Source organism: Sceloporus occidentalis, unplaced genomic scaffold (assembly GCF_023333645.1).
Source record: "Sceloporus occidentalis isolate IW3139 unplaced genomic scaffold, rSceOcc1.0.p SCAF_3, whole genome shotgun sequence".
Lineage (NCBI taxonomy): Eukaryota > Metazoa > Chordata > Lepidosauria > Squamata > Phrynosomatidae > Sceloporus > Sceloporus occidentalis.
Window position 1 is genome coordinate 101,944,479 of NW_028316983.1, and position 23,046 is coordinate 101,967,524.

Sequence of the window (23,046 nt, forward strand, 5' to 3'; positions counted from 1 at the left end):
TGATTTTTTTTTAAAAAAAAGTCCTATTCTGTTTTATCCAGATCCTAAATCAGAGGATCCTGATGCTACAGTTAATCATTGGAAAACATGAGCTTTTTGTTCATAATTTCAGGAAGAATTATATTAAAATCAACATGGAACAGCCTTGACCAGAGGTTACTTCTGTCCACTGTAACTTACATTTGAACACACTCAGAGATACCAATTGTTCCTGCCATTGTTTTGGTCTATTTTTAGCATGAAAAGAGATGGAATAATAATAATAATAATAATAATAATAATAATAATAACAACTTTATTACGGCCATTTGTCCAGCACAGAGATGGAATAGTGTGCGCTCATGCTACCTGGCCAGAGAACTATGTGGTCACCAAACAGTATGAAGAGCAACGGTCACTCGATGATCCTCTAAGATGATGATGTCAAGCAAACAATATCTGACTTGCTCATCTGAAGGGAAGTCAAGGGTTTCCGAGCTTTCCACTGAAGATTGTTGGCGATATTGATCAGCACAGTAGCAAAATGTTTTCAGAAACATCAACAGTGAAGAACTGATAGTGATATGTCAACTTAATTACAGCACCCTGCTTTGCCCATACCAGGTTGCTACTGAACCTTGGCTATTTCAGCTCAGTTGTGTGAAGTGACTTGTTTCCTAGGAATGGAAAGTCAGCCCTGATGTGCAAGAGCAGTCTTACTTCATTGCCTTTGCTGAAATTTCACATGCTCCATAAAGGCTGGTCTGGGCCCCAGGCTGAGATCACTAAACTCATTTTCCCTTGTGACCTTTTCAGATTTGTAGCCATGATGACAAGAGAGAGAGAGAGAAAGACGTTTGGAGCAATCTTCCACTTTATCCCCCCTTTTTTCTTTACAACAGCTGTTTCTTCAGTTATTGTGCAAATATGTCTAGAACTGTGAAACCCAGGAAATCATGGTTCATGGCTAACATTTTTACCTGTTTCAGTTAATTTTTGTTTGTTTGCTTGTTTGTTTGTAGCCTGTGCAGAACAAAGCATAGAGGAGCAGTACAAAGTATAAAACATAACAAGGTCTCAATTGCTACCTTCCCAGTCTCTTACCATTCTATGCTACCACTGCCCTTCATTTGACCCTCTTATTATATGTAACTCTCCTATGCTTTTAAATACTTGCAATGACAAGCAGGGATTACCACACAGTGAGAAAAACTTTACTTACAGATTTGTTGTTAGTCATACAAATCTTAAGGACACAGAAACAATGACTGGGAAATAGTTTGAAAAATATTATGATGAACAGAATGTTACACTTTGCTTCCAAATTCCTACATTAGATTGAAAATTCACTTTTTGACTTTGAGGAAGCCACATTCTCTTAGCTGAATTTACCTAGCAGGGCTGCTGTGATGATGCATAACCCAATGTTCTTAGTCCGCGGAAAAACAAATGTAATAGATTAATGGATAAAATAAAGAATTGTATATATTTCATAGCTGTTGTGCTTACTCATAGTTATGGCACTCAAAATGAAAATCTCATGTTTGGTATTGCATTGAAGCAGGCTAGAAATTGTGTGGTCCATGGGCTATATGTGGTCCTTTGGGAATCTAGTGCAGCCCTTGGAATGTCTGCTGATCCCCCTAAATACCCTGGCACCTTTTCCAGGGCTGTATGATTCTGCTTTGGGTGCATCCCACCCAAAACCAAACACTCTTCCCTCACTCAGCATGGCTAAAAACCCATAAAAATGGTTGCCATGAAGATTCAATGTGGCCCTCTGGATTTGGAAGCACTGGAAATTTATTTTATTTTATTTAATATCCCAGGTTTCTCCTGAGACAGAACCCAAGGTTGCTTGTTTGAGCAGGTTGTGTTCCCTGCAACTAGCTCCAGTCAGCACTCTGGCTGCACCAGTTTTGACCCACTGAGGTTTTTCAATGGCCTCCTTAAAATACCTGTGCTTACAAAATTCCTGAGATTGGTCCCATTTTGCTTGATTTTCATACTACTGTAGTTATATAGATGAATATGCTGAAGGAATTCAGAAATGCAACAGACGACAAAGCTACATATATGAATCACTGAAGTGTAGGAAATGAACACAGAATATGGTGCATATTCCAGGTTCTTTTAAGCTACAGATTTTGTCAAAAGAAACAAAATCAAACACAGAAACACCCCCGAGATTCTAAATTGTACGACGGCAAAGATAGGCAGAATTTCATGACAGTGGTGGCAAATCTGCTTTAGATTTTAGTCCAACTTCAGAGGAGCTGCCCAACTCAGTATGGCTCTCCAGACTCCAGATCACACTCACCCCTTCATTACAGAGATGTTCTTTTGTCTCTTGATACTGAGAAACAGTGAGATAAAAAGAGAGATAGGTTCTTTTGTATGCCCAAAACCATGAACAAATATGTAATTGTGTTTTCATTGGGACTGTGGTGTGAAAAGGTTCAAGCTCTACTCCCCATACTCCACAGCCCTGACCTTTTGTTTCCTCTCTCTCTTTCTCTCTCTCACACACACAGAGGTGTGTGTGTGTATGAGAAGGATGGGCTGCTATTTAAAGCTGAAAAAAATGTCTGCTGCATCGAACTATGTGCTTATCATTATGTGTAACTTGGCCTTTACATGGTACACTTAAAGCATAAGATCCATAGCATCTGTTGCCTGCTGTATTCTTTAGTCAAACAATGATATCCCTGCATGTCTGAACAACTCACAAGTATTTTTAACACTTGCAAATGTACTAAACAAGTCAACACAGATCACATGGCCTGTGTTCTTAGGAACTTCATTCTAATTTTCGTCTCACTCTTACCCTTCAACTCAAGTTCATCAGCATTCTTCCCATGACTTGTATGCCTTCTGCCTTTGTGCTTTCTGACCTCATCTCCCAGAGGCTTGGAATAATTATCACCTTTTGGCCATATCCGCTGAGACTTTTTTCCCCTTATGGAGGATTCAACATTTCAGATGACATGCTAGGAAACAAAAGCGAATGTTAGGGTTTTTTGGAAAATTCTGTGAAGAGGAATCTGGATTCTTACTGCTTTTGTTCATAGATCTGTTAATACAAAGGCATTTTTTAGTTGCATCAACCACCAAAATTAAATAAAATCACATTGATTAAGCACCTGCTTTTACTGATCAACCAAATAATTAAATGGATGCCAATTTTAAGTAGTGAGAGAAATTGTAAATACAGAGGCCGATAACAATTGTTTGTTGCTGCTGCTGAGGTTTTTTGGTATCTAGTTTGGTTACTGCAGTGGAGAAAAGAAAAGAAAATGCCACCTCTGCATAGGATCTGAACTCAGTACGAGTATAAATAAGTGGAATGATCCTCACGTTACCTAGCCTCTTCTTTGACCTAAGCAAATTGAGCAAACTCCCCCAACATTTAAAAGAGAAACTGACAAAGTTGGTGGGGACCTGCCAGTGCCTCTCCGTTTTGGGTAACACAGGTCTCACCTTTTGCCATACCTTCTGCAAGCTGCAACCAACACAACTGCAGTGTGTATAGTTATGTGTCTTGGCCTCATTCTGAGAGATGCACTTGATTTAGTTGACACTGAGTGTCCATCTTGAAAAAAATATCATGATTATGCATCCAGCTCCCTATGCATGATTTACAAATTCTTCAGTTGCTGGAGTCACTTTGCAGTCACAATGTCTGTTCCATCAGCAACTCTTTAGCAGCGCCATTCCAGCATATCAGACCACATGATGAATACTGTTAGGAGGACAGGCAGATGTTTACAACAAGCCCTTCTTTGCTCTTCTAATGAATTCCAACTGCTTACATGTCATTCTCCCTGAGCTGATGTCCAGTGTTTCTCCTAGTCGTGTGTGTGTGTTTGAGTGTTGGTAACAAGCATCTCCCAGCACAAACCAGCATACGAGTCTCATAATCTTCTCCAGCACAAACCAGCGTACGAGTCTCATAATCTTCTCCAACCAGGAAAGACTGTATTTTACTAACTTCAGATACTGTGTGCTTATTGTGCTAGAAATACACTATTTTGTTGGCATAGCCATCTGCCCATGTAATGACTGCCACCAGTATTGGGAAGAATTCCAAGGTGAGGTGGTGTGATGTGCCAACCCAATCCTGAGGTGACACACCACTGGCCTTGAAAATAAACCCCAAATCCAATGTTTCTTCAATCATCCAATTGCACCTTATGGCCATTGCCGAGCTCCAGCATGTACTACCAAAGGGAAATACCACTTTAGTGCTGCAAGGACTCCAAACAGATCAACAAATCCTCCTGGATGCCTCATGTGATTTGAACATGGTAATATGAGTTCTGGATATGAGAAGGCATCATTAGGAAAGACATTAGTGGGATCATAGAAAGAGAGGACCACCGCACAGCAGATGGATAGACTCTATTGGGAAGGCCACAGGCATGAATTTACAAGTTCGCAGATCAGTGGATGATAGAGAGTCTTGGAGATGTTTCATGTACAGAGTTGCCATGAGTTGGGATCGACTCAAAGGTGGTTAACAACAACAACGACAACAAAATGCATTATAATAATCAAAGCTCATGCAGAAATAACAGCTAGTTAATCTTAAAGGTGCTGCCACATTCCTTCTTCTTTTTTCTGCTGCAAGAGACTAATAGGACTACTTTTTTTTTTAAAAAAAACCAGTATAAAAACAGTTATATTACAAAATAAATATTCCTAGGCTTTGGGGGGGGGGCATCAAAGTGCCACCTGCTGTGGAGATGAGGCATTTTTCTCAACAGCTGGAAATAAAGAGAGAGGAGGAGAAAAAACACAAAAGCACAGACATTAAAGAAGTAATTAAAACACTTATCTCCATCAACATATGTAACAAGCCAATAAAACAAAACCAAAAATCCCCCCAAACACTAAAAAAGAAGCAGGAAGTAAATATCCTATTCTATTGAACTTCTCAATGGGAGGTCACCAAACTGCCAACACAGAAAAAATTAGCTGGAAAGGGGAGGCATTTTAAAAAATGCAGGCTTCCAAAATAGCTTACTAGTATGCTAATTTCTGTCAGCCTGACCTTGAGAGTTACTGGTCACCTGCTATTCCCTACGAAGTCTTCAGCTCTCTTCATCTTCTAAAATCAAATCTTAATAACTGTACACCAGATATCTACTTAGAGATGTCACTTGCTCTCTCTGTTTTCATTTTGTTCTAATTGACATGAATTTTAATAGCTGGGGGCTAGTGGTTTTTGTTTTCTTTTCTTTTATGGATGTGAGCTTCTTTCTGCCAAATTCTTCCAGTAACAAGACAATGTGAACTGTTCCCTATGAAATATTCCCATTTGCAAAAGAACTGCATAAATATTCATTTTTTTCGGCACTTAAAGCAAACTTTACCTGTAATTCTTTTTCATGCACTACCCATCAGAGGACATCCTGCAGGCGTGAGCTGTCACATCCAGTGGCCCATGCTATCTGTCACTGACATCAGCCTTCCATCGCTTGCCTAGTGGTGACATTGCTAGTCCTAGGGCTTTTCCTTACAAAGTATTCCATCAAAAAGATTTGTTCTCAAATAAATATATTTAATGAATGAGTAGGATGAGACTGTGTCTTCCAGCATGAATAAATATTTTATGTTTAAATTGCAAAATGTCTACAGTGTACTGTGAAGACTGCACATTTCCTCTGGAACACAAGTCCATTTTTGCCCCAGGGGTGTGATGGTGGAGGCAAAATTAGATTAGCATATTGATATGATGAGTAATGGACATTTGATACAAAACATGTTTTGATAGCATGCCATTATTACAGTAGCACAGTGCCGTGTATTTTTACTCCCATTTGAAACTAAACTATTGTTTTATGCGGAGCTGCTGAAAACAGAGCTCTTTATATTATAAATGATATATTCTATCCCACAACAAATTGTGTATGTTGGTAAGTCACAATATTGTAGCTCTTTCCTATAATGCTTCTCCATGATGAGGATAGGTTTTTAAAATAAAAATAGTGAAATGTAATGTTGAAAATGACTTTTTCTCTTTTAGTGGAAGGAAATGCTAACATGATGCACATCTCCTCTATAAATTCCTTCTCGCCTGTGTCTAGTTATTTCAGGGAACTGGTGTTTGCTTTTTAAAAAAGAATTTCATACACCCTTTGGGCCGGAACAGACAGGTCAAAATAAAGCTGCTCCGGTTCACTTTGGAAGTATGTTGTTTAAATGATGCATGCGTCCTAAGAGGCTGGAAGCCGTGCCAAAACCATGCTTCAGTCCTAAGGACTGGGGTGCAGATTTGGAGCAGCTTCTGGCCTCTTAAGATGCGTGTGTTTTAAACAGCATATTTCCAAAGTGACCCAAAGCAGCTTTATTTTGGCCTGTCTGTTCAGGCCCTATGTTGGGAATTAGACATGTTTTTGTATGTAATTATTATGTTAGTTTCCCAACACTGTTAAACAGACTTATTGAACATGATGTGATTCTTAGGAAAACTGAATGTAGAATATGTGTTTTTGTGTACTTTTGATGAATGCTCTTGTTTACTGTGAAAATGGAAAATGTTGTTGTTGATGATGTGAAAAAGAACAGTAGTTTGTTGATGTGAAAAAACTTCATATGCAATGGTGTAACTTAGGGCCCGAACAGACAGGCCAAAATAAAGCTGCTTCAGGTTACTTTGAAGGTATGTTGTGTAAATGACACATGCATCTTAAAGAGTCCAGAAGCTGCACCACAGCTGTGCTCAAGTGCTTAGGACTGAAGCGTGGCTTTGGCATTGCTTTTGGTTTCTTAGGACGTATGCATCAGCATAACTCCAAAGTTTGGCCTGTGTGTTCGGGCCCTTAGAGACACTTTTCTGAGGGTACTCAAATAGGTGGTCACAGGCAGTCAGACTTCTTCTCCTGTTCCCTTATATGTTGGAGTTCCCCAGGGTTCTGTTCTGGGTCCCCTTCTGTTTTCTCTCTACACACTGTCCTTAGGTAAACTCATTAGCTCTTTTGGTTTTTCCTACCATCTGTACGCCTATGACACCCAGTTGTATCTTTCCACCCCTGACCTTTCTCCAAGGCTTGAACAGCAAGTTTTGTCTTGTCTCACAGCTGTCTTGCAGTGGATGCGCCATAAGCATTTGAAGCTCAACATGTCCAAGATGGAGCTTCTTGTCTTTCCTCCTAAGTCCACCCTTCAACACTCCTTTTCTTTCTCTGTGGACAACATTTCTATTCAACCAGTCCAGCAAGCCCGCAGTCTTGGTTTTATCTTTGATTCTTCTCTGTCATGTATCCTTCAGATCCAGACCAAGGCTTGTAGATTCTTTTTATACAATATTGCCAAAATCCGACCATATCTCTCCGCCTCCACTGCCAAGATTCTTGTCCATGCCCTAGTGATCTCACAACTTGATTACTGTAACATCCTCCTGGCTGGGTTTCCTCTTTCTCACCTCTGTCCTTTAATTTCTGTCCAGCATTCAGCTGCACAAATTATCACTTCTGCCCACCGCTCTGACCACATCTCTCCTGTGTTGGCATCCCTTCACTGGCTCCCACTCCCTCTCCACATTCAGTACAAGCTCCTGCTGTTGATGTTTAAAGCCCTCCATGGGCTGGCCCCACCTTACTTATCAGACCTTCTTTCTCCTCACCTTCCCACCAGGGCCCTCCGTTCTGCTAGTCAAGGTCTGCTGTCCCAGCCCAGGATTTCCTCTGCCCCATCTTGGATTCGCCCCTTTTCACTCGCTGCCCCTCACTCCTGGAACCTTCTTCCCCTGCGAGCAAGGGCCATCACTTCTTTAACCAGCTTCAAAACGGAGTTGAAGACCATCCTGTTCCGAGAAGTGTTCCCAGGCATTGCATAATTGTCACTTGCTATTTGATGTTCTTTTGTTGCCTGTTTTATTGAATCATTTCCTGTATTGTTATGTATTTTATATGTATTATCCTACTAGAGAGGCAGGCTAGCTTCAACAGGTCTCCCTGGAAGAGGATTAACCATCCATTAAGAAGCCAAGCCTTCCCTCCAGTCCATCTCCCCTGATTCCGGCCTCGGAGGTAGAGAAGAACTGCTGGCCCTCATCCCCTTCCCCACCACCACTCCCTTCTCCTTCTGTGTCATGTCTTTCTAGATTGTAAGCCCAAGGGCAGGGAACCGTCCAATTAAAAAGATTGTATGTACAGCGCTGTGTAAATTTACAGCGCTTTATAAATAAAGGTTAATAATAATAATAATAATAATAATAATAATAATAATAATAATAATGTTGGTATTTGCAGGGGCAGAAAGAAATGGGGGCTGAATGATTCTGTTCCTTCATTCAGTCTCAAAACGGTGACACTTAGTCTGGACCCCCCCTTTCCCAAAATCCTGGCTACATCCCTGGTCCTAGTGATGATAAAACAAATTGTGTGATCTAAATTTTAAAAATGCCTTGTAACCTCTCCACTTGAGATCATCTGTATTACCAAAATAAGTGATTCCTGCATGGTTTACTGACTATTCTATGCTAACAGCAAAGGCCAGGGTTTCCAATGTCTCTTCAAAATGTGTTTGTGTAGATAGTGTAGCCAAATTATGTCTCTCTCTCTCTCAGATAGCATTTTCCCCCTTACATGGTATTTCTCTCATTGTTGTTGTTTTTAAACACATATTGTATGTATCTGTGTTTTTGTTCTCAGTTATGCTATTCCCATCTATTGATTCCTTTATTCCCTAATGTTTCTCTCATGGCTATCTATCAATATTTTATCTCTCTCTAAATGTTCTACTGTTCACTGTTAGTTACCAAATAAGGTCTTTCTAGCATGACAGTATTTGCTCTTTATCATCTCTTGATCTCTCCAGTCTGCTTGGGACTAGATCTTTCCTAGAGGAGGTTACCTGCATCTTTTTATATGGCAAGTGTCATTCAAAAGATTTTAAATATTAAATGGTCTGAGAGAAAGCACCCCCTAATACTCCTTTCACATTGCAAGACCATAAAGATGTTGTGTACTGCAGTTACATATTTGTAACCTAGAATTATGGATCTGTACCTTCGGTGTTTTGAGTAACAGTCACATCTTGACACAGTCGTAACTGTCCCCTCAGCCCATCGTAATAGCCACTAACCATGGGTACCTCTGTACTGTAGCAATAATGCAGTCTGACACCACTTTTAATTTCTAAAGCTCCATCTTACAGAAACCTGCTATCTTTAGATTTACAAAGTTTTAACTCCTCTGTCAAAGAGTATGGATTCCTCACAAAACTACAAATCCCAGGATTCTGCAGGATGGAGCCATAGCAGTTAAAGTGGCAACCAACTACATTATTTCTACAGTGTAGATGCACCCAACATCAGGTGAAAGAAGGTTGTTCAATTTCCCATTAAGGTGCAAGGAAGATGATATTTTAAACCCCCTCCCACCAGTGAAACATGCAGCAACAGTCAAATGCTGGCCTCTTGTTGCAATTCCTCATTGATGCCTCAGTTGCTGATAGAAGGGGGTGGAAATGTAATCCTGCTTGCACCCTGAGTGGCAGTTACACAGATCTTCTTCACTTGATATAGCTGCTGGCTGTTAAATTAGGTTTAGGGATTTTGATAAGGAGATATTATTTATTTACACATTTATAACAAAATACTGTAGCTGATATCAACATAATTTACTTAATTGCTTGCAATGTGAAAATTGCTTGCAGTTGTTCCCAACATCTTATATCGTGGCTTCCACCTCACTTTTTTAGATACTAATGTCCTATATTTTCATTATTGTTGAGTCAGTTTTGTAAATGTTGTAGCAGGTTCTACAGACACATGTGCATGCACACACACAGTGGCAGAAATCTGGCTCCTTCCTGGATTTGCAATTGTTGTGATGGACCCACAAACCATAAAATTTAATGTTGGTTAGCTGTCAGGCTTGTTTCCACCCACATGCTTCAACTGGCTTGTCTAACATTGTATATATTATTTATTTTAATTATTAAAAGTATGTGTATGTCTACCTGTTTGTTCCTCAACCTTTTAAAAATGAAAATGAAAACCTATACATCACTCAGAAAGTTGTAGAAGTTGCTATAGGTTTTCTGTCTGTGTCTGTACATGCGTATGTTAACAGAAAGGGAGAGGGAGGTGGGAGGACGTGTTTGGTGCCAGCTTTATCCTTTTTCAGATTGTTCAACCCCAAAAAGCTGCAGAAAAGGAACTCACGATGGCAGAATAAAATTATTTTTAAAAGACATAATAGTTATGTGGTTTCCATTTCTCTCCTATGTGATTTGTCCTTTGATTTGTGAGTCATATATATAATCCTGCCATGGTTCAATAACATTATTTACATTTCCAAAGAAATGCTTAGTAATCCCCATCTTGTTTAGCTCTTAACTCTTTCTTCAAGACCACTCATTATATACAAATCAGCAATTTTCATCTTTTAAGTACTTATTTTCTATACTCCTTTTCTCTCTACAACAGTATCATGAGTTAAATCTTGTTTTTTCTGTTTTATTACCTATCTTTTCCAACTGAGTTCAAAATAAAAGTTTCATGTATGTGTTAAGATAAAAATAGCGAACTGAACAACCAAAGTTACTTCCCAGGTATCATAATCATTATTATCGTCTTTTTTCACATACGGTATTATTTTTAAACACACATGACTTCATCAGAGTGTTTTATATTCATAGAGAGCCAGATATGCCAATGACATCAAAATTTAGCCATTTGAGAGGCAAATTCCCAATTAACAATAATGGTTCAAGAAAGTAAAATCCTTTGTTTCCCAACCAGCTGTGTGATAAAGTACAAGACACCTATACAGCTCCTCCCAGAAGCTGCGCTGAGGAAGTCTTAACTGCAACTCAGGATCTGGGCCATTACTTTCTTAATTGTACATAGTTACATCTGCTTATTTTTCCTTGTTAAAAACTGATTTAAAAGAACGGCTTAATGGCTTTGCCATTTAAAAACCATCATTTTTATTTTCTTCTTAATTTATTAATAAGCCTTCTTCCCCTCTGGAATTGCTTTCCCCCAGGGCTTCCTAATACTCTGTGTTAACAAGTCTTTAGTCAGATCCACCTCTGCATTTCTGCACAGAGAGAAAGAGAAAGAAAGAGAACGATGATGCTGAGAAACTACATTCTCTCAGAAATAAGACTGAATTACTACAAATCCCCTTTTCCTGGAAACAAGTTGCTGATCTGAGGGTGGGTGTGTAGAATAACAGGGGTGAATCTCCTGCATGTTTTGGAACCCCCTATGATTTTTTGGAAATGATGTTTGCAAAAGGGTACAAACTCATTCACAATGAGTAGGTGTTGAGAATCGGAAAAAGAATATGGCCTGTACCTGAAGCAACATGTTAACAGTAGCCTAATCACAATCCTTTGGAAAGCAAGAAAGGGGAACACCGCCACCCTCTCTTCCACTATGTTTTGGGAATGACTATAATGAAAAGTTGTATTGTATGTATAAAGGCTTTCCCTGTGATTTGAAACTTGGATTGCACAATGATGACATTTGGTGATTCTGTGAACATGGTGGGTTGTATTCAATACAACATGAGCAAAAGTGGGAATCAAATGCAAGGGCAAAATCTTTGCCCGCACTTCTTTCTTACAGCCTTCTGCATTATCTGAAGAGTCTTTCCTTTGGATCAAGGACCCCAAGAGAGGCCTAGGGATGTGCTGTGGGAAGTATAGAATTAAGAGTTGGAAACTGGATTGAAATGGCTTATGTGAGTAGGTTTTCACTGTAACTTCTTGCTCTTTCCTGATCAATCCCTCAAGAGCAGGGTTTTGATGGGCAAAGGGGGCTGCAATAAAGAAGAGGCAAAGAATTTTCCCTGCAGTCCTGTTGCATTGGATACAACTAGTATACTTATGTCTTAGGTTATGCCATGTTAACATTTGTTCTAGTATCACACAACATTGGCTTTCATAGGTATTCTGCCTCTATTTTCAAGGAAGATATGTGTCAAGTTTCCTGGACATCTCTGTGGGGGTTGAGTTGAGATTACTGATTTAAAATGCAGATTTGTGCAATTAAAATTTATATAAATTTTATATGAATTTTCATTGTCATATTTTTGTTCAGAGAGACTACAACAGTGCAGACTGACAAAATTCAGCAAAGCTTGATCAGGGAAATTTCCTATTAAACCAAAGAATTTATTTTTCCAAGGTTTTGCTGGCTATTTATCATGTCCTGTATACAATCTGAAAATACACGTCTTTGCAGTAGGCTTGCAGTATCATATAACAGCTATAAGTGAGGATGATGAAACTGAAGCTGTCATACTTTGGACATATCATGAGATGATGCCAGTCCTCAGAGAACATGCTGTCCGAAGAAGGGAGAAAAGATTAGCGGAGGTGAATAAGTGGCTCCACAGATTGTGCTTTCAGGAACAATTTGACTTCTTGAACCATAGTTTGATTTCAGTAAAATGGACTTCTGACAAGGGATGTATTGCACCTCGCAGCAGGTGGCAGGAACATTTTTGCTAAGAATCTCAAAAATCCTGATCAAAAAGGCTTTAAACTGAGTTACATGGGGGAGGAAGACAGTATTCTTGAGAGCAGGAGTTTATCAAGTGCTGGAGATAACAAGGCAAATGGAAACTATGCCATATGAGGAGCAACTCAGGGAGCAGGGCATTTTTACCCTGGAGAAGAGGAGGTTAAGGGGTGACATGAAAGCCATATTTAAATATTTGAAGATATGTCATATTGAGGATGGAGCAAGCTTGTTTTCTGCTGCTCCAGATACTAGGACATGGAGCAATAGATTCAAACAACAGAAAAAGAGATTCCACCTAAACATTTAGAAGAACTTCCTGAAAGTAAGAAATGTTTGACAGTGGAATGTATTGCCTTGGAGTGTGATGGAATCTCTTTCTTTGGATGTTTTTAAACAGAGGTTGAATGGCCATCTGTTGGGAGTGCCTTGATTGTTGGACTAGACAGCCCCGTGTGGACTCTTCCAATGCTATAATTCCACGATTTTTATGATGTAACTTATTGGACAGGGTTATAATGCTTGGTAAAGTGGAAGGCAGTAGGAAAATATGGAGACTCCACTACAGGTCAATCAATGAAGCCATGGTCTTAAGTTTGCAGGACTTGAAAATGGTTTTTGTTGATTGGGGATCTTGGAGGCCTTTCATTCATAAATTCACCATAAGTAAAAGTCAACTTGATGGCAAATAACAACAAAAACAACAAACATAAATCACAAAAGGGATATGAAAACTGTAGAGAAAACAGCAAAAAAAAGTCCACTGAAGAGTTCAGATGCATTTTTTTAATGGTTGAGGGGAAAGAGCACCAGATGGTCTGAAACCAATTTGAAATAGTGAGATCGAGATGGCAGCTAGGACAAGCTTGGACCAAGGAATCAAATCAAACCTGAATGGAAAACAGAATGAACCTTTATTTTCTCTCCTCCACTAGCATCCCCATGGAGGTACGTGCTCAAGGCCTGCCAAGTTATTTTGACACATGTTTGTTTTTGTAGATTGCAGGGATTTACATCTTCTTTTTTGCTAGTGTGATGGAATGGATTGCTTTTGGCAATAAATGTGGCAGGCATCCAGGTTTGTGTGTCCAGATGGCTTGAGATCCACATATCTTCCAGGCACCTTCATTATTGTAAAATACCTCTTGTCTTAACTCTACCAGAGAAGAGCTCCAGTTCAAGCAAAATGGACCTTGGTGTATACCACTATGTCATAAATGATGCAAGAGAGTTTTAATTTCCACAAAATGCTATTGTGTAGACATGATGATTGGTAAATAATTGTTACAGTTGCCCATCTGTGGCTGTAAGAACCCTTCCAATAGCAAGTTACCAGTATTTATCACAATATAGAGGAGAAACTGCCAGAATAATCAAGAGATGGCTTTCTTAGTGCCAGCTCCTTTCCTGTCTCACTTAAGATCTCACCTTGTGGATATTTTTGAATGTGTACAAAACTGTTAACAACTAGAGATGGACTCAATTTTGTAAGGTTACTTTTTTGTGCTGAAATGTGTATACTTAAACGAAGAGGTCCTTTTGCAAATCACGTATGAAAATAATACAGATTCCAAAACAATTGTGTTTTGACAACCTATGAATACAGACATTCTTAGTTGAAATCTTCCATCTGCTATGAAGTCATTCTTTCTGAGTCATAGTTCCTGCCCACCCCCACCATTTGTCTGCAGTAATATCAACAACAATAATAACACTAACAGCTTACTTTACAGGATTGTCAGGAATATACATAACATACCTTGAACATATGTTTGTAATATATGGAGATTGCAAAAAGTCTAATTACTGATAGGATGAATATATCCTCCTCATTCTCTTCCTATAGTTAATGTCAAAAGCTCATTCACCATTTACATTTTTGTTTTAGGTCTTCCAGAACCAAAGAGAGAATCTGTTTTTCAAGGTCTGGGAATAGATGAAGGATTTTACACATCTAAAGACTTCTTGCCCCTGGTGGCTATGGCAAGTAAACCAGGTAGTTATTTTCTTTGTATTAATTTGAATTTCTGTATTAATACAGAATTGGGGGGGGGGGGGGGAAGGGGGATATACATGAAGTATTTATATCCCATGTTGTGATGTGCATAATGTGTTATACAAACCACTCCATTAAAACAGTGATATTAATTTCAAAACAATAAGCAATTTAATATTTAATTGTATGAATTGTATGGATGTCCTGTTGTTTCAAGTATTGGAACACTCACATCCTGTGCTCCAAGGAGCCCTTAGGACTCCACATGCACTTCTCAGATGCTCCGCGTCCACATGCTCCAAGCCCTACTGCCACTGGCAGGGTGCCATTGTGGCATGTGCCGGTCTACATGGTGCGCACCACAATGATGCACCTCTGGCATCATGCTCAAATGGCACAGCGCCGAAAGGACATCATCATGGTGCATGGCAGCAGCTATGGCACCCCTTTGAGGGCACAAAAAGGAACCATTTTTTCCGGCTCTTTTTTGTGCTCTATGGAGGTTGGATCAGTGCCGCAGCATGCAGTTGCCACAGCACCGATCCGGCCAGTAAAGGGGTGGCTGCAGACCTTTAGGGTGGTCTGTACAGCCCCTACATTTATTAATTTAGTCACAGGAAAAAAGAAAGCCATGGCCCTTCTAAAATATGCATATCCCCATCCATGGGCATATAGAATTTGTCTTATCTACAATTATAAATTCCATTCTTTGCATGCTTCACAACCCAGTTAGCTCAACGCAAAGGCCGTTGGGTAGCTGAAATCTTCTAGATGTTAGCTGCCCCTCAAAAGTGACCATTCTCCACTGCAGAAAAAGAAGAGTAACATCATAAAGAGCTATTTTGTTGTTCTCTACACAATGATTCTTATGAAATAGCCATGGGAGAGAAACCTCTAAACTGATGTTTTCTAAAGTTGTATCCTCTGCTCTGGAAGAACATGGTAAAAACAGATTCTTTGAAAGGATGTTGTTTCAGTGTCATTCAATTTGCTTGGTGTTACCTGGTTACATGGCAAGCCTGTTACTTGGTCAAGCCAATCAGGAATCATGTCACAATGAGACATAGCAAGAAAAATGCAACTAAATAAAAAGGGTTCCTTCAGCATATTTAAGAAACATATCTTCCCCTCCCCAACACACACAACAAAATTAGTGAACATTTTGATCAGCTCTTAAAATACATATCCATGTGGAGAAATAATTTGGCTATACACTGTGTTGAAGTGAGAAAAAGGTTTCTGTATATTATATATCCATACGTGTAACAAGGATTTTTCCCCCAAACGAATAGTATTCACAGACCTGTGTTTAAAGATTTTTTGTTCTTCAAAGAAATTGATACTTGTGGTTCTATGCCCTTGCTGTGAAAATTCAGGACTGCCATAACACAAAGTTAAGAATTATAGACTATTGATGATATGGTTAAAAAGCATACACTTCTGAGTGAAACTATGACAAACCCTACAGATTACAGGTTTGCGCTATTTATGGTATCATTTTAAAAATTACAGTAATTTGTTTAATCCATGGTTAGTTGCATTCTGCCTGTTGTTAAAGTGCAATACATTGTATGGATTATGTATGTTTTGGACAATTGCTTGTTTGTTTGTTTGTTTTTCTCAATGCTGGATGCTCATGTTGTGTCAAGTGTCATATTTCTCATTCTAGCATTTTTATTTCAAATGGGGCAAAATTGCAAATTGAATATGGAAACATTTCCACATCACTATCCTGCCAACAAGGTGACCTCAGAATTTCTCCAAGGAATATGATAATCTTACAGTCTTGTTTCTGTTATGCAGTCAGATCCATATAAATCAATGTAATGCCTACAGATCTGGCAATGATGCTGTGGGGATGCCACAAAGAATCACAAGTTGCATTCTTTGCTGAAAGTTCTGAGGTTTGTCTATGGGCTACGCTAGTGTGACCCTCATTTTCCATGGGGCTCTGTCTGTTGAGTCTACTAGTGGGAGCCTCTTTGATGCCCAGAATCACAGCCATTCTTTCTGATCCAGAAACCATCTCCCAGTCATTATTTACTACCATCACATGACTATGGTGAGGGTTCTTCTCCCCACTGGTTACTCAGTACTGCATCACTACCACTTCAAAAGTTATATTTTAAAAATAATTTATTCCTTAAAATAATTTAAACTAACTAAATAAATGAACAATAATACATGAATGTTTCTGGAGACTTTTTTTTAAAATTAAAGACAAAGTCCTGAGTAGGAATTAGGTGACCAAGATACAGCGATACACAGATTTTCAAGCATTGTGGCTTTTCTCCCCTTTCTTTTTCTTTCTGAAAGAATATTGAGGCTTACAAAAAAGAGTCAAAGGTTTAATTTTTTGAATACCAGGATCTCAGAGTAGTTGCACTCAATCTGACAAGGCCCTACAATTTCCTTCTCTCTTTCTCTCTTTCTCTCTCTCAAGAGTGCATTGTACTTTATTTCTTTCCAAGACAGGAAAGCAATGCTGCTAAAGGTACTGACTATGAAATTACATGTATGAGCATATCTTAAAAGTGGGAATAAAACTGTCTTTCAATGAAGCAAAATAATTTGATAGTGACTCTCCATGCTCGGAAACGGCAAGATGCAATTTTACACTGCTCCGAGTACAAGTGTCGTTTGAGCTATCATGCAGAAATAGGTTTTTTTTTCCCTTTTCTCCTTGAAAATGGGGTTTTCCTTTCATCATTCAGGAATGTGTGCTTGTCGGTCTCCATTGCCATCAATACAAGGAACGGTGATTGTTCTTGGAGCAGGTGACACCGCTTTTGACTGTGCAACATCAGCTTTGCGCTGTGGAGCTCGCCGTGTTTTTGTGGTCTTCCGAAAAGGATTTACTAATATACGGGCTGTCCCTGAAGAGGTAAATTTCAAGTAGCTTGCAACACTGCAAGTACTAATCATAAATACCTTCAAGTATGAAATGTTGATTTATGGCTATTGTTCAGGGCCACACTACACATCACACACAGTAGTGTGAAACATTCCCTTGCCTTGAGTAACAAAGAGTAGCCTTGAGAGTTTGAAATTTGGAGGGGAAGGCGTAGTGACAACCTCAGGCCATTTTTACTTGTTACTTGGCTCTCCCACCACAATGCTGCTTCTTTTCTCTCAATAGAAGACACACTACTAGCTCAGGACCCTTATGGATGTGCTCTGTCGCTGAGGCATATAAAATAACTTGCTTAGAATAGCTGTTGCTCCACCAGTGTCTGGGTGGTTCTGGTCTGCAGCAAAAACCTCCTTTTCTATCTCTTGGCCTTCCAAAGGCTTAGGGAACAGTTGCAGACACTAGTGGAAGTGACCATGTACGAAGCATCATATCTGAGCACAAAAGCACTTTCACTTCTGTGCTTCCCCAGAGCACGCTACTTCAGAAACTAATTTTAAGTTAGCTTACTTTAGCTTTTTTTTTTTTTTTTTTTTTTTTTTTGCCAGTTTGAGGCATTTTTTCCATGAATTGTGGCACGTTGTTAGAAGCAAATAAATCCCCTCCACCACAATTTGGTGGTCTTTTGGGGATGATGTTTCATCTTGCTGTTTTTAAGTTAAGGATCTATAGACTTTGGGGGGGAGACTGCAAAAAAGACACTGGGTTGCAAGCAGTGCACAGGTCGCATTTTCCCCACCCTACACTAGACTTTTAAAAATCTTTTTTCCCTACTAGAGGAAAAAAAATAACTAGGAAAGGGAGAGGGCAGAGTTTGTTCAGAATCATGGCCAGCAGAGGAGAAAAGCAAATTACATTGTTTTTACCCACCCTTCCTTTGAATAACCACTTTTCTTTAAAAACAACAACAGCAAGACATAAATAAAATATCAGAGAAGGCTACCCAAAGCTGTATGTAATGTTTTATCCTAACATACTGTGTCATACCAGAGGGAGGACCCTCAGGCAGGGCATCTTGAGTAGTTCTCCTTGGTGCAGAGGCAACACTACATATCACCTGAGTATCCCTTGTCACCCTTCTCATCTTTCTTTTGTATATTGTGTGCAGAATCCATACACTGATACTGTTTTAAATATCATGACTCCCTTCTGTGGACTCTTGGAATTTGTAGTTTGTCGTGGCATCAGAACTCTCTGATGAGGAGGTTAGATATCTCACAAAACTACAAATTCCATAGCATTGAGCCATGGCAGTTAAAATGGTGTCCAACTGCACTATTTTAACAGTGTAGATTCAGCCTAAGAGTAACAGTACTTTTAGCATGGTGGGTTCTTTGCCTTTCTTCCAACCATGGGGAACACTTAATTTCATCTATTCTAGAATTGGTCCTAACACGAATAGGTGCCTGACATTTTTATTTATTTCACACTGTGTTCATGCCATTGATAGGGAATGTTTTCTCTCACCAAAAAACCTTCATGCAGCTTAAAATTATACTATGGTGGAAATATATATATATATATATATATATATATATATATATGGAAGTAGCCCTTTCTAGATGTAGGTGTTGATTGTAGAAACCTAATGTTTCACCAAAAAGATAAATGGAACCAGAAGGAAGAGTAATTTAACAGTGGTTTATATTATGGAGCAGCCATAATGTTAAAACTTAGGAAATATTGTTTTGAAGAAATGCAATAAACACACTTATTTGTTCAGCACAATTCTAATTGCATTCCCTTTGTCCCCTGTGTGTGTATACCTCCCCACCTTTTACTGGAGAGAAATATGGTTTGCAATTTTTTCCCTAAATATCAACTAAATCAGATTGTAGCTCATATAGTTTATAGAACAGTACATCCCAGTTCATTATGGCTATATAAATGCCTTCAAATTAATGCCCAAAGTGTGGGATATATCTGAACATAGTCTTTATATGTCTTTTCACTAAGCTAATGAATTACATCCCTCTTAAAATACCTGTAATTATAAAAGGTAGACATTTTCTCAAAACGAATCAACAAACATGGAACAAAATGGACCATAATGTTTGGGTCTGTAAAGGTAATTAAAATCTTATTTATATTTCACATCCACTTTGAGTAATCCTTTTTTAGTTGCTTTGACTTTCATATTAGTGTTGAAGGAAATTGAACCATACTAGAACATCAGATGCTGGGTTGATTGTTATAACTTACCTTCTTTGAATTTATAATCAGGTTAATTCAATAGCAGGTCAGTGTTTAAGGAAAAACCAACCAAACTTGGAAGAGGTCATTTTGGTGATACCTCAGGGGGATGGAGTGAAACATCAGGGAAGGGATGAAAAGCAAGTGTTGGTGTTTGTGGTAGCAGTCACATATCTCCCACTGGATGATCAAGATAGGGCAAGAATGGTAAAATCAGTAGTCCTTACTCCTTTTGTCTTTCACTTCTGTGTCTTATTTTGCATGGCAGCAATTTTCCTAGTGATGGACAGTTGATATTAACCAGTCATTATCATATACTATCATAACATGGGGATGGGAGCAGTGGCTGGACACTAGAATGATAATTTTTGGATCCACTGTGAACAGTGGCAGTAAGAAAGTCAAAAGACTCAAGGTAGTTATGCCATGGAGGCCCCATATTTAACCAAAGCTCTTAGTTGAGAATGTTAGCGCAAAATATACAGATATTGTTTTGTCTTCTTCTCTAGAATGTTAATAAATAAGGCAAATATAACTTTCCTCGCTTGATGTTGTTAACTGCCCTGAGTCGATCCCAACTCATGGTGACTCTGTGGAGGTGACATCTCCAAGATCCCTATCTTCCACTGCTCTGCTTTGGTCCATCAGATTCATTCCTATGACCCCTCTGATTGAGTCTATCTATCTGGCATGGGGTCTTCCTCTCTTTCTGTTACGCTCTACCTTTCCTAATATTATTATCTTTTATAATGGGTCATGCCTTCTCATGATGTGGCTGAAGTACAACAGTCTCGGTTTCTTCATCTTGGCTTCCAAGGAGATTTCAGGCTTGATCTGTTCAAGGACTCGTTTGTATCTGCTGTTTCTGCTCTATACCCCTGTATCTGCTGGTAATTCACATGGCTATTATTTCAGCTTTCCCCTATTTTGCCACCCATCCTGTGGGGTGGGAGGGGGCAGTCAAACAAGGGAGACCCCTTCCCTTTTGTGGGTGTGGAGGCAGAAATAATGAAATTGACAAAAGTGGACAGAAGGAGAGATGTTGTCCCTTTCTTTACCATACTGGTATAGCATAACAAGCAGCATCTTCCCCTCTTCCTATTCCCTCTTTCCAAGAGTTTTGAGGCGGGTATATTAGGTGCTAGCTTAATAAATACACTTTCCACTCAGGAAAAAAAGTGGAACACCATTCAGCAAGATACCATTTACATAATACATTAACATGGTAAATGAATAAACAACACATTGTCCTCCCTTTTCCAACCAATGCAGTTGTTTTCCATTCCCCAAAATCACCCCATTGCTTTGGGAGGGACACATTTGCTGAATTCTGTCTTGTTACCAGAATCTCACAGGGTACAAAAATTGGTTGTTACTGTATATTTTCAGATTTCTCACATCTCTTTGTCACAGATTTGGAAGTGAGAATTGTCCCTGCTCAGGAGAAAAACTCTCTGATTCTTCCAAGGCAACTGTGACAATTCAAGCCATAGTACTTCCCTGGTAAAGTGCTGTAAAATTAGGGTCAAACATCATTGTATCTTATGTTTTATCTAATGTTGTGAAGCTGCCTTGATCCTATGGGAAAGGCGGCATATAAATAAAACTTCATTATTTATTATTAAACTTATTATTGTTGCTGTTATGGCTGCTCTCCTATTTTCACAACATCCTGTCTCTTAAATTGTTTTGCTAATCCAGAACTGGAGCCAAATAAGGATATAACATGGCCAATGACCCAGCTGAGCTCAGTCTCTCTTTAAATGTGTTTAACCTACAAGGGTTTGCATGCAAGATTTGTTACTACTTGGTGTTTCAGTTGTTGTTCTTGTTTTTAAAGCTGGATTTAGTTTAAATATTTTTGTCTCTATGTTTCCATAGAAAACCTTGTAATATCCCTCTGACCCTGTTCATCTTTTTCATCATTGTGTCTCCTGTGTACTATTGAAATACCATCTGTAGTTATTTTCAGTCCATTCTTGGATTCTGCTTTTCTGAAAGATGTTTGCATTGCATTGATTCCCAAAGGTACCAGAATTGATCAAATTTTGTAGGAAAGGTAGAGAGCATACTGAAGCTCTCAATGACCTTCCCTACTCTGCCAGAATTCATTCTTCTCATCAGAATTTGTAAGATTTTGCCAGTGTCTCGGTATTCATTGGTAATGGATAACAGCACTCACTTGACAGCTCTGCAGTCTCCCTGGTGGGTTTTTTCAACTAGTATGTTGCTGTTTACCTAGGATGTACTGATTTCTGCTGTTCCTATCATGTCTCTGTAGCCTTTGAAACCACCCTTACACTGGGTTGTATAGTGATATCTGGAAGTTTTGTTTTAGCAAATGTGCTGGTTCTCTTTCTGGCCTGTCATTCCGATTTTAGAAATCTGTCATCCCAGAAAATTTTTCCATATGATTTCAAAAAATGTTGTACTATACAGTCAGTATTCTCCACTTCTTTAATGAGAGCTTTAAAAACCTTGTGCTTTTTTTTAAAAAATTGGATGAAATTTCAGTCCTATCTATTAATACTCACCTATACGTTCTCTGTTTCCTTTCTGTGACAATTACAGAATTCAGTGTACATGGTTTCTCACTTTAGATATTACAGTGCTTCATTTTCCTGCTGGCTGTTTTGTGCTATTAGTGTTCATAAATAATGTGCACTGGGCTATATTGGATGTGCTTTTCAGGGTTGAGGTCACTTTGACCTCTTTAGGTGTGGTTCCCACAAATTGATTTGGAGCTCTTCCTGTTGCAAAAGGTTCCCTTTGTTTTCTGGAAGTGCACAGGAACAGTGTCCTGTCATTGTTGCATGAATTGCATTAGTGATCAAAGCTCCCCTTTTACCTGAAACACAGCATCCCAAAATTTCAAATTTTGTGAACTGAGGAAGAGAGCCATGTCATCGTCAGTACTGTCCAGTGCCATCTCATTTTTGTATTAAGTCTAGTACTGTAGTTACTGTTTCGGACTCCTTTGCTTACATTCATGAATTTAGCCAGTTTGGTACATCTTTCCATTTTTGTCTCTTATGCTCTCCACCTTCCATGGTAAATACATAGCACAGTGGTGTGCAGGGCCATGTTGTTCTCTTATTCAGCTCTTGACTCACGAAGGGAATCTCAGGAATTGCATTGCTTCCTAGAGTTTTTAGTCTTCCTCTTGAATCTTCTGTGATACCAAGTCAAAGGACTGGTCGGATATGAAATCTTGTAGCAGTTTCTTTTTTTGACTCCAGGGTCAAAACACTTTTATTAGCCTGCATGCTAATGTCATCTACCACTCTAAGGATGGATTTTCCCTGCAGCAAATATGTTACTATTTTTGTATATGGTTTCATCCATATACAATAATCCAGTTTGAAACCATTAACTGCCATGGCTCAATGCTGTGGAATCCTGATATTTGTAGTTTGGTGGGGCACCAGAGCTCTCTGACAAAGAAGGCTAAATGTCTCACATAACTATATTTCCCAGAATTCC

At 39.0% G+C, this 23,046-nt stretch overlaps 1 protein-coding gene across 4 annotated transcripts in view; it reads left to right on the forward strand.

The window, feature by feature from the left end:
• DPYD (dihydropyrimidine dehydrogenase) overlaps positions 1-23,046 on the forward strand; it is a 594,441-nt gene that overhangs the window by 262,934 nt on the left and 308,461 nt on the right. For all 4 annotated transcript variants that reach the window (XR_016280498.1, XR_016280499.1, XM_089515658.1 and 1 more), the window contains 2 exons: positions 14,352-14,459; positions 17,174-17,343. Coding sequence is in view for 2 of the 4 variants with exons in the window: in XM_089515658.1 (XP_089371784.1) it covers positions 14,352-14,459; positions 17,174-17,343 (278 nt within the window). In the remaining 2 variants the exon portion in view is untranslated. The remainder of the gene's footprint in view (positions 1-14,351; positions 14,460-17,173; positions 17,344-23,046) is intronic.